Genomic DNA, 12,079 nt, shown 5'->3' on the forward strand with positions numbered 1-12,079 from the left:
TTGTGTGCAATTTTTTGGGGGAAAAGCAGTTTGACTTTGAGCGAATGGTATGTGATTCTATTCAGATCCTCCGTCAGCAGACCTGGACCAGATGGACCTGCAGATGCTGTGTGACGGTCTACGTCGGTACCTGCAGGATCTTCCCCAGCCTGTCATCCCACCGGCCATCTACACTCAGCTGGTACACACCGCCCAAGGTACTCACACACACTGTGACTGTAACACTGCCATACACTCATCAGAGTACACCACATGATGTACACACAATCACATAACCAATATTCTATAGCACCTACTTTTTCCTTCCTGTCAATGTTCTACTAGAAAATGGGTCATGTCCAAATCAGCTTGTCGGTTAGAGGTTGCTGTTCATTCAATTTGTTTGTTGCTCTCAGCAATCACTTTCAGTGGAACGTGCCTCAACCCAAAGGTACGGTGTCTAGTTAATTATTGGCCTACAGCAGCAGTCCGAACCTAATCTACCACTGGCCGGGCTGCTGAACACTCTGTACCTTGGATCGGGAACCCACAGTACCTAGAGCTAGTGTCAATATCCACACACACACACACACACACACACACACACACACACACACACACACACACACACACACACACACACACACACACACACAGAGAGAGCAGGTTTGCTTTATCTCTGTCTTATGTTCTTCAGTGCTATCTCAGAGTAATCTTTTTGTCACATGGCCAGAAACAGGATCTCTGTTGTTAATAGCAAGTTACATAAGTTTATCTCAGTGCTAGCCAATCACCTGCAAGTGTACCTTGCACTCCACTCATTGTTGAGCACACACAATCTCAATGCGGTTGTCTAACCCGATTACTGAGCACAGGGCTCCTTTTTCTGCCACCCCATTGGTCGAAGGGAAGTCTGCCTGCACCTCTGTAGCTTTAACTGTGGGAGCTTTTTGAAGGGTTTTGTTAGTGCGTAGCCTGCAGCATACCTGTGCACACATTCAAAGTCATACATGTGTGGCAATGCAATGTGTATATCTCCCTCTGATCTCTATCAATGAATTTCTGCGTAACCTGCGTAAGTGTGAGCACATAGAAACATGTGTATGTATGTATGACATACCTCCCTCTCTGACACCCATGTGTGTGTTGGTCCCACAGAGGTGCAGAGCCCTAAGGAGTGTGCCCAGCTGCTGCGTCGCATCGCCAGCACGCCCAGCCTGCCAGCCCAGTACTGGCTCACCTTCCACTGCCTGCTGCGCCACTGGTCCCGGGTGTGCCACAACGCGCCCAAGAACCTGCTCAGCTCCCGCGCCCTGGGCGAGATCTTCAGCCCCATGCTCTTCAGACAGCAGGCTGCCAGGTGGGTGGAGGAGAGAGAGGGACTGGCGCGCACAGACAGGTGTGCACAGACAGCCAGACACTTTTTATATACTCAAGGAAACGCACTCTCAGACAAGCAGCCTACACACACACACTCTCACTGACACACACACACACACACACACACACACACACACACACACACACACACTGACACACACACACACACACACTGACACACACATTTGCAGTGAAAGGATTTAGGTTGGGAAGCTTTTCTATTTGCCAGCTGTGCTGTTGCAGTTAAAGCAGCCATGCTTGAAGTCCCATCAGTTAGAGAGTGACAAAGATTGAGCAAGATCATGCACAGATTAATCACAACGCCAGGGCCAGCAGGGACAGACTTTTTTCTTCTTCTTTTTTCACTCTTTCATCAGCTGCGAGCCCAGCCCGGATGCTCACATCAAGATCATTGAGACCCTTGTGACTAGCGAATGGACAGAAGCACAGGCGGCTCCAGGTAAGAAACACACATTGTCCTTTTCTATTATTTGTCATCTGTTAAAGTTCTAGTTGGAGGTGTATGCAGAGATACAGAACAACTATATTTAAGCTATATGAATGCCCATCTCTTCCTCTGTGAAATTATTTACACTGACGTACTGTACTTTGTTATTGAGGGGCATTGAGACAATGGCCCAAGTGCATACATTAAGACTGCAGTGGTGCTAAGCCCATGGTAGTTACTGACTGACTGGGGGAACCGAGGGGAACAGCAGGGAACCTGGGCTGTTCTTAGCCCGTAGAGCCACACTGGGACTCGCACTCTAGCAGTAGCACAGAGCACAGGATGTACTGGCTGCACTGCATGGGAAAAAGCCTCCATTGTGGGGCAAAAGCTGCCCCATCGCATACCTAGCTAGCTCCATTTATTACAGCTTTAGTTAAGGTTTTCTGCACTAGTTTAACTTGTATGGGCTAGGTGGGACGCTAGCACCGGCAGGACACAGCCAGTGAAATATCAGGGCGGCAAATTCAAAAACAACAAAATGTCATAATTCAACTTTCTCAAACATACAACTATTTTACACCATTTTAAAGATACACTTCTCCTTGATGTAACCACATTGTCCAATTTCAAAAAGGCTTTACAGCGAAAGCAAAACATTAGATTATGTTAGGAGAGTACATAGACAAAAATCATCACACAGCCATTTTCCAAGCAAGGACATGTGTCAATAAAACCCAAAACACAGCTAAATTAAGCACTAACCTTTGATGATCTTCATCAGATGACACTCCTAGGACATTATGTTACACAATACATGTATGTTTTGTTCGATAAAGTTCATATTTATATCCAAAAACAGCATTTTACATTGGCGCGTGATGTTCAGAAAATGTATTCCCACCAAAACGTCCGGTGAATGTGCACATCAATTTACAAAAATACTCATCATAAACGTTGACAAAATATATAACAATTATTTAAAGAATTATAGATATGCAACCGCTGTGTCAGATTTTTCAAAATTCTGAGTACATAGCTCAGCCATCACGGTGAGCTATACAGACACCCGCCAAGTTCGGGGCAACCTAAACTCAGAATTAGTATTAGAAATATTATTTTACCTTTGCTGATCTTCGTCAGAATGCACTCCCAGGACTGCTACTTCCACAAGAAATGTTGGTTTTGTTCCAAATAATCCATATTTATGTCCAAATACCTCCGTTTTGTTCGTGCGTACAGATCACTTATCCAAAGGCATAACGCGCGAGCGCGGTACCAGAGATGAAAGTCAAAATGTTTCATTACCGTACTTAGAAGCATGTCAAACGCTGTTTAAAATCAATCTTTATGGTATTTTTAATGTAAAATTGCGATAATATTCCAACCGGACAATAGCGTATTCATTCAAGGAGAAAAAGAAGGAACAGCGTGCTCGTGTGACCCCGCATATCCAATCCCTTTGTGGCCAGGCAGTCCACTCAGAAACTGAGCTCCTATTATCTTCCCAGTGACAGGAAAATGCTCAAACCACTTTCTGAAGGCTTTAGACAGCCAAAGGAAGCCTTAGGAAGTGCAACGTAACCCCACGGATACTGTAGTTTCGAAAGGGACTAGAAAGAACTACAATTCTCAGATCCTCCACTTCCTGGTTGACTTTTTCTCAGGTTTTTGCCTGCCATATGAGTTCTGTTATACTCAGACACCATTCAAACAGTTTTAGAAACTTCAGAGTGTTTTCTATCCAAATCTACTAATAATATGCATATTCTAGTTTCTGGGCCAGAGTAGTAACCTGTTTTAAATTGGGTACGTTTTTCATCCGGCCGTGAAAATACTGCCCCCTAGTCCAGACAGGTTAAAAGGCTTTATTGTTATATGCCAGTCAATGTTTGCAAATCGGCTGCAATTAGCCTGTCTTCATTTATATACCGGGTAGTTTGGATCCTGGATGCTGATTGGCTGAAACACTATTCCACCCGTCTGTATATCGACAATATCATGGGTATGATGCAAAAATCCACGTTTACTGTTCTATTTGAAGTATCACTACGCTGTTTTTGATATACCACAGCAAATGACAAAATAAAAGCAATAAGGGTTTTATTAAACACATTATTTCTCCTTGCTTCTAACCTAGAATTTGGCTTGCATAACAACAAGAACAACCCTTAGTCGTGTTATATTGGCCATATACCACCCCCTCTGGCCTTATTGCTTAAATATCAGCCTTTCATTTAGAAAAGCTGAATTTATTTCCTCACATTTATAACTCAATCTTTAATACCAGAATCTTGGCTTGGCTGTGTTTGTGTCACACATCTTTCATTGTGACTTGGCGATGGAACCTGCAAAGCATTCTTCTGGGATGGGGAGGGACTAGCTTGACTCATCAAAACAGTTATGCAAATTGCAGCATATAGCCTAGGCTTAGGCTGCAGGAGTTTGTTAACCCATGGTAGTCTCTCAATGATGGGGTCTAAAACGGTATTGTGTAAAAATGGGTTGTTCATTTTTAGTTTGTAGCCCAGGATAGAGCCTCCTTCCTCTTGAGCAGGAAATCAGTGGCGTGTTGAGATCAAAGTGAAAGTAGTTGAGGTTACAGGGCTCTAGGTGGATTCCATCCTACGTGTGCTGTGCAGTGAAGTAGGCTACCCTTGATTAATTATGTAAGACGTTATACCGTGGCCAGAAATGCACAAACTGAATTTTGAACATTTGATAAATTCAGGCCATGAAGGAATAATGCCCTATACTGTATAAAAGAAAAAGCAATAACATGTGATTTTAATTTTCATCTAACCAGTAGAGTGGCCTTAGCCTAGCATTCTCTAGACTCCAGCAGGCCGGATGGTGTGGGACTGCAGACCGTTTGCGTGGCACAGTTGGCTTTTTACAGTCGCTAGTTAAAACTGCTTTTGGTGGGCAGGCCCAGTTCCTGGCTGTGACTGTTGAAACGTTTTATTACCTGTTTGGGACTATTTATAACGTCCCCCTCGCATGGGCCACTGTCAGGAGTTTGCACCTGCAGGAGCAATGGGCCGACGGGGATGGAGGCAAACTGACAGGGGGAGGCTGGCCGGGCGGGCAATGGCAACACCGCAAGCTTTGACATTTCTCTTTCTGCTGAACCAGCCAGGTCCCTTCCTGTGTGAATGAACACTCGTATGCTCACACACGCAAACATACTATGTTCCAGACACACACACACACACACACACACACACACACACACACACACACACATATATACACACATGCCAGGCAGGTTGAACTTGGGAGGGGAGCCGTTTGGTGGTCAGTTGTGTCAAATTTGACCCGTTTAACGTCACCTGTGTGTTTGTCTTTGAGAGCATGGGAGACTTTCTACGAAAGCGTGTTTATGTTTACTGTCTGCACATGCGTGTTTCTCTGAATGATAACCTGCCTGTGTGTGAGTATGTCTGTGTGCCTCCTCCCAGTTACTGGGGGCCTATTTTAAGTAATCTGTTTCACAGAGCACCTTTTGTTAGCCTGGCGGCTGCTCCTACTTCCTTGGGCCACAATCCTCCCCCTCTAACCTCCCCCTCTCGCTACTCCCTTCCTTTCAAACATGGAGAGGGACACGCACACAGACTCGGTCGGCACTATGGCCAGGTTTCAGAGTGGGCATGCAGGGCCAACACCGGGGCAGCAGCTCAGCTAATCATTAACCAACCAGCGGCCTCAACGCGCCCAGGGAGAGAGAAAGAGGAGAGGGGGGTAGAGGGTCGTCGGGAGAGGATTGGGGGGTGGGTTGGGAAAGTGAGAGGGGGTTGAGAGAGAAGGGGTGTGAGGAGGGGTAGATAGCGGGAGAGAGGGTGGGTGGGGAGGGGGGTAAAGCAAGGGGAGAGGAGAGGGGTGGGTAGAGAGAGAGAGAAGGGGGTAGAGCGAGAAAGAGAAGGCGGGTAGAGAGTGGGAGGTAGAGAGCAAGAGAAAGAGTGGGAGACGGGGGTGGGTTAGCGAGGGGGAGAGAGAGAGGGGTGAGGTAGAGCGAGATGGGTACAGAGAGGCACCCTTCCCTCCCTCTCTCACACCACCTGCGCCAGACCAAGGAGTAAGCCAGGCAGTCAGGAAAGCAGAGCAGGCAAGCAAGCGGTCGCATGCTGCACCTGCCTCCCAAGAGTTACCGGATTACCTGGATTTCATTAAGTACCACGGAACAGGCTGTCATCTTCCCTGAGAACTAAACTAAAAGAATCCAGATAAAGCCACAGAATGGAACTTTTCAGGAGGACTTGAGTGTTCGATCTAGAGTATCTGTTTGGATTTTGTACATCGTTTTGGGGGGAACGAAACAAAGTTCATAGTGGAGACACCACTGGTGCCTTTACCAGAACATGCACAACTTGCAACGTGAGTTTGAGATCTTGAATCTTTGCAAATCTGATACAATTAAAATCTTAAATGTTTATTGCTAATGCAAGGGCTTCAGCAAAACCTCTAGACAGAGATGAATAGGCCTGATACACTTTTTTGAATAACTGTACTTGGCAACATGGGACAGGAACGAGACTGACAGATGTATATAATATTTTTTTTAAATATAAAATATATATATATATTTTATATACATCTGTCAGTCTCGTTCCTATATATATGGCCAGTCTTCTAGAGCTGTCAAGAGAACAGGATCTCTCCTCTCTGTCTGTCGCCGTCTGTCTCCCTCGCTCTCTTTCTCTCTCTCCCTCGCTCTCTTTCTCTCTCTCCCTCGCTCTCTTTCTCTCTCTCCCTCGCTCTCTTTCTCTCTCTCCCTCGCTCTCTTTCTCTCTCTCCCTCGCTCTCTTTCTCTCTCTCCCTCGCTCTCTTTCTCTCTCTCCCTCGCTCTCTTTCTCTCTCTCCCTCGCTCTCTTTCTCCTCTCCCTCGCTCTCTTTCTCTCTCTCCCTCGCTCTCTTTCTCTCTCTCCCTCGCTCTCTTTCTCTCTCTCTCTCCCTCGCTCTCTTTCTCTCTCTCTCTCCCTCGCTCTCTTTCTCTCTCTCTCTCCCTCGCTCTCTTTCTCTCTCTCTCTCCCTCGCTCTCTTTCTCTCTCTCTCTCCCTCGCTCTCTTTCTCTCTCTCTCTCCCTCGCTCTCTGTCTCTCTCTCTCTCCCTCGCTCTCTGTCTCTCTCTCTCTCCCTCGCTCTCTGTCTCTCACTCTCTCCCTCGCTCTCTGTCTCTCACTCTCTCCCTCGCTCTCTGTCTCTCTCTCTCTCCCTCGCTCTCTGTCTCTCTCTCTCTCCCTCGCTCTCTGTCTCTCTCTCTCTCCCTCGCTCTGTGTCTCTCTCTCCCTCGCTCTGTGTCTCTCTCTCCCTCGCTCTGTGTCTCTCTCTCTCTCCCTCGCTCTCTGTCTCTCTCTCTCTCCCTCGCTCTCTGTCTCTCTCTCTCTCCCTCGCTCTCTGTCTCTCTCTCCCTCGCTCTGTGTCTCTCTCTCCCTCGCTCTGTGTCTCTCTCTCCCTCGCTCTGTGTCTCTCTCTCCCTCGCTCTGTGTCTCTCTCTCCCTCGCTCTGTGTCTCTCTCTCCCTCGCTCTGTGTCTCTCTCTCCCTCGCTCTGTGTCTCTCTCTCCCTCGCTCTGTGTCTCTCTCTCCCTCGCTCTGTGTCTCTCTCTCCCTCGCTCTGTGTCTCTCTCTCCCTCGCTCTGTGTCTCTCTCTCCCTCGCTCTGTGTCTCTCTCTCCCTCGCTCTGTGTCTCTCTCTCCCTCGCTCTGTGTCTCTCTCTCCCTCGCTCTGTGTCTCTCTCTCCCTCGCTCTGTGTCTCTCTCTCCCTCGCTCTGTGTCTCTCTCTCCCTCGCTCTGTGTCTCTCTCTCCCTCGCTCTGTGTCTCTCTCTCCCTCGCTCTGTGTCTCTCTCTCCCTCGCTCTGTGTCTCTCTCTCCCTCGCTCTGTGTCTCTCTCTCCCTCGCTCTGTGTCTCTCTCTCCCTCGCTCTGTGTCTCTCTCTCCCTCGCTCTGTGTGTCTCTCTCTCCCTCGCTCTGTGTGTCTCTCTCTCCCTCGCTCTGTGTGTCTCTCTCTCCCTCGCTCTGTGTGTCTCTCTCTCCCTCGCTCTGTGTGTCTCTCTCTCCCTCGCTCTGTGTGTCTCTCTCTCCCTCGCTCTGTGTGTCTCTCTCTCCCTCGCTCTGTGTCTCTCTCTCTCCCTCGCTCTGTGTCTCTCTCTCTCCCTCGCTCTGTGTCTCTCTCTCTCTCTCCCTCGCTCTGTGTCTCTCTCTCTCTCTCCCTCGCTCTGTGTCTCTCTCTCTCTCTCCCTCGCTCTGTGTCTCTCTCTCTCTCTCCCTCGCTCTGTGTCTCTCTCTCTCTCTCCCTCGCTCTGTGTCTCTCTCTCTCCCTCGCTCTGTGTCTCTCTCTCTCCCTCGCTCTGTGTGTCTCTCTCTCTCTCCCTCGCTCTGTGTGTCTCGCTCGCTCGCTCTCTCTGTATCTGTCTCGCTCTGTATCTGTCTCGCTCTGTCTGTGTCTCGCTCGAGCGCGCTCTCTCTCTCTCTCTCTCTCTCTCTGTGTCTCTCCCTCGCTCTCTGTCTCTCTCTCCCTCGCTCTGTGTCTCTCTCTCCCTCGCTCTGTGTCTCTCTCTCCCTCGCTCTGTGTCTCTCTCTCCCTCGCTCTGTGTCTCTCTCTCCCTCGCTCTGTGTCTCTCTCTCCCTCGCTCTGTGTCTCTCTCTCCCTCGCTCTGTGTCTCTCTCTCCCTCGCTCTGTGTCTCTCTCTCCCTCGCTCTGTGTCTCTCTCTCCCTCGCTCTGTGTCTCTCTCTCCCTCGCTCTGTGTCTCTCTCTCCCTCGCTCTGTGTCTCTCTCTCCCTCGCTCTGTGTCTCTCTCTCCCTCGCTCTGTGTCTCTCTCTCCCTCGCTCTGTGTCTCTCTCTCCCTCGCTCTGTGTCTCTCTCTCCCTCGCTCTGTGTCTCTCTCTCCCTCGCTCTGTGTCTCTCTCTCCCTCGCTCTGTGTCTCTCTCTCCCTCGCTCTGTGTCTCTCTCTCCCTCGCTCTGTGTCTCTCTCTCCCTCGCTCTGTGTCTCTCTCTCCCTCGCTCTGTGTCTCTCTCTCCCTCGCTCTGTGTCTCTCTCTCCCTCGCTCTGTGTCTCTCTCTCCCTCGCTCTGTGTCTCTCTCTCCCTCGCTCTGTGTCTCTCTCTCCCTCGCTCTGTGTCTCTCTCTCCCTCGCTCTGTGTCTCTCTCTCCCTCGCTCTGTGTCTCTCTCTCCCTCGCTCTGTGTCTCTCTCTCCCTCGCTCTGTGTGTCTCTCTCTCCCTCGCTCTGTGTGTCTCTCTCTCCCTCGCTCTGTGTGTCTCTCTCTCCCTCGCTCTGTGTGTCTCTCTCTCCCTCGCTCTGTGTCTCTCTCTCTCCCTCGCTCTGTGTCTCTCTCTCTCTCTCCCTCGCTCTGTGTCTCTCTCTCTCCCTCGCTCTGTGTGTCTCTCTCTCTCCCTCGCTCTGTGTGTCTCTCTCTCTCTCCCTCGCTCTGTGTGTCTCGCTCGCTCGCTCTCTCTGTATCTGTCTCGCTCTGTATCTGTCTCGCTCTGTCTGTGTCTCGCTCGAGCGCGCTCTCTCTCTCTCTCTCTCTCTCTCTCTGTGTCTCTCGCTCGCTCTCTGTGTCTCGCTCGCTCGCTCTCTCTATCTGTGTCTCTCACTCTCTCTGTGTGTCGCTCGCTCTCTATCTCTCTCTCGGTGTGTTTTTCTCTCTCTCTCTCCCCTGCTGTACTTTTAGAAGCTGTTGGTTCTTACAGACCCCATATATCACCCTGCTGTCTGTCTGTGTGGTCAGAAAGGCATGCTGATTTATCTAGGGACTACATTGCAGAATTTTCCATTTAGACTATACTGTTTCAGAGAGGCAATTTTTGTGGCCCCAAATGGAATTTGGTTCACGACCGAGCTCAAGAAAAAGAAGCCTATGCATATGTAGCACAAGCTAAGTTGAGTAATGTATTATATCCGTATATAAGTCAACTGTAGGCTATCTTAAGAAATGTTTTTAATATGTATAAAATCATGTGTATGACTTTCATTTAGTGCGTAGCTAGCTATCATTGAAATGAGATCATGTGTCCTTAAAAAGGTAAAGCCAAGCTCAGCTGTCCTCATCATCACGCAGATAAGCTTTTATCAGGTATATTGACTTTCAGTCAATGTGGCTAATTTCATCATTACCAAGCTACCTTTGGAAAGACGCCGTTCCCTCATCCTTTTCGTCCCCATAAGCCGGTCCTGGGATGACAATGACCGCGTTCCACTCTTGGCCCCTAGTTTTAAACCCGTACCCAGAACTGGGGCTATTTTAGTGTCCCTCAGCCGCGCAGAGAAGTCCTGAATTTGCTGAGTGTCACTCCTGGAGGATTACTGGTGTATTTTGGAGCCTCCGGATGTCGGGTGACAGTAGGAGGGAGGCTGTGACCGGGACACAGGCTTTAGGACGTGTAGTGTAGCTCCTCTGCCTGGCCTGCCTACTCAGTGGTGGAAAAATTACCCAATTGTCATACTTGAGTAAAAGTAAAGATACCTAATAGAAAATGACTCAACTGAAAGTCACCCAGTAAAATACTACTTGAGTAAAAGTCTAAAAGTATTTGGTTTTAAATATACTTAAGTATCAAAAGTAAAGGTCTAGATCATTTCAAATTCCTTATATTAAGAAAACCAGACGGCACAATTTTCTTATAAAAGTTTTTTTTTAAATGTATTTTTTTTTACAGATAGCCAGGGTCACACTCAGATATAACTTACAAACAAAGCATTTGTGTTTAGTGAGTCCGCCAGAACAGAGGCAGTTAGGGATGACCAGGAAATGTTCTCTTGATAAGTGTGTGACTTTGACAATTTTTCTGTCCTGCTAAGCATTCAAAATGTAATGAGTACAAATGTATGGAGTAAAAAGTAAATTATTTTCTTTAGGAATGTAGTGGCGTAAAAGTTGTCAAATATAAATAGTAATGTACAAATGCCCCCAAAAATGACTTAAGTAGTACTTTAAAGTATTTTTACTTAAGTACTTTACACCACTGTGCCTACATGATGCAGCAGCCAAGCTGGCTTTGTCTCAGTGCCAACAGTGGGCAGGACTAAACCGGTGCACAACGTGCGGGGAGGTGGGGCGAGCAACCAGCAAGAGAGGGGCAGAGGGGAGGGCTGAGAGTCAGAGCAAGCGAGGAAGAGAAAGAGAGAGGCTGCAGGTTTTTTTCTCTCACATTGTGCTACAGCTAAGAGAAGATGTTGCACGGTTTGGTTTGGCAGCAGCTATAGTCAGATCTTTGGAAAGGATGCTGTGTACGGAGGTTGTTATAGGGGTATTTTAGCCTGCGCGTGTTCTAGTCTATATAGATACTGTGATCTGCACTGCATGGGCTGTGCACATTGAGGGATAGCATCGGCAACTAAAAAAAGAAAAAAGGCAAGTGTGCTTTCAAAATGACGACATCGCTCTCAGGAAATGAAAAATGCAGGAGTGGTCGGTGACAGTCCCCCTATGTGATTGGCTGTGGTAAGTGATGTAACGCGTTACTGAGCAAGGAAGCAAGCAAGCTGCCCTTTATGATGGCTTTTTAAAATGGGGTTCGAGGCGCTTCTACAAAGAGAACAGGGCACCTTTCTGGGCGTATTACGATATTCTGTTATCATTCAAATGTGCAACAAGGCGATCTCTGAAACATGGATGATTTGGAGGACTTGTGTCTGAGATCTGAGTTTGATGCTGATTCCGAACCTTTATTTTACTTAAGAGATGGACCTTCCAGGTAGGCGAACTGACTCGCTCAGTCACGTTGGATGTTGCATGACAAGTCTTTCTCTTTGCATGCTGAGACACTGGTTTCAGTTTGACCAGGAGATTAGTCTGAGGCTAGGGGCTAGCAGCAGCTCAGGAAGTTCACAAGGCAATGTAATGTGTTCTGGTGGTGGTGAAATGTCACCTTGGCTGTCAACCCAAAACCTGCTGCTTTCATTTCCATACCCTCAGGTCATCTCCTCTCTTTATCTCTGAGCTCCTCTCTTTGGGATCAGTGGCTTTAGGCACTCCTGCCACCAGTTGGGTGTTGATGTTTATGTACTGTTATTTGTACTATATGTACTGTTACATATAATATTCCATCTCATGGATATGGCTCATGTTATAAACATGTGTATTATACCCATGGCTCGGTGTCTCTCCTGCTATACTAAAGCCTGCGAGGTCCAGGTCAATAGGCAAGCTGCTAGAGAGAGAGAGGGAAAAAAGGGAGTGCAGCAGTACTAGTGGGTTAAAAATAGCCTGCTACCATTTCAGCTCTGCTCCTTCCTCCTCCTCCTCCGAGAGAGAGGCAGCTATAGGAAAC

The 12,079-nt window shown here is 48.1% G+C and overlaps 1 protein-coding gene across 6 annotated transcripts in view; it reads left to right on the forward strand.

Annotated features, from left to right (window-relative positions):
- Nucleotides 1-12,079, forward strand: part of pik3r1 (phosphoinositide-3-kinase, regulatory subunit 1 (alpha)) — a 50,324-nt gene that overhangs the window by 30,606 nt on the left and 7,639 nt on the right. Inside the window, exons 5-7 of one of the 6 annotated variants that reach the window (XM_014137300.3) lie at nt 66-197; nt 1,138-1,378; nt 1,737-1,819. In XM_014137300.3, the coding sequence (XP_013992775.1) occupies nt 66-197; nt 1,138-1,378; nt 1,737-1,819 (456 nt within the window). Of the gene's footprint in view, nt 1-65; nt 198-1,036; nt 1,055-1,137; nt 1,379-1,736; nt 1,820-5,849; nt 6,182-10,909; nt 11,251-11,279; nt 11,504-12,079 lie in introns of those variants that run through there. The other 5 variants (XM_014137306.3, XM_082955481.1, XM_014137313.3 and 2 more) reach the window with 5 other exon arrangements.

Source organism: Salmo salar, chromosome 01 (genome assembly GCF_965601325.2).
Source record: "Salmo salar chromosome 01, fSalSal1, whole genome shotgun sequence".
NCBI lineage: Eukaryota > Metazoa > Chordata > Actinopteri > Salmoniformes > Salmonidae > Salmo > Salmo salar.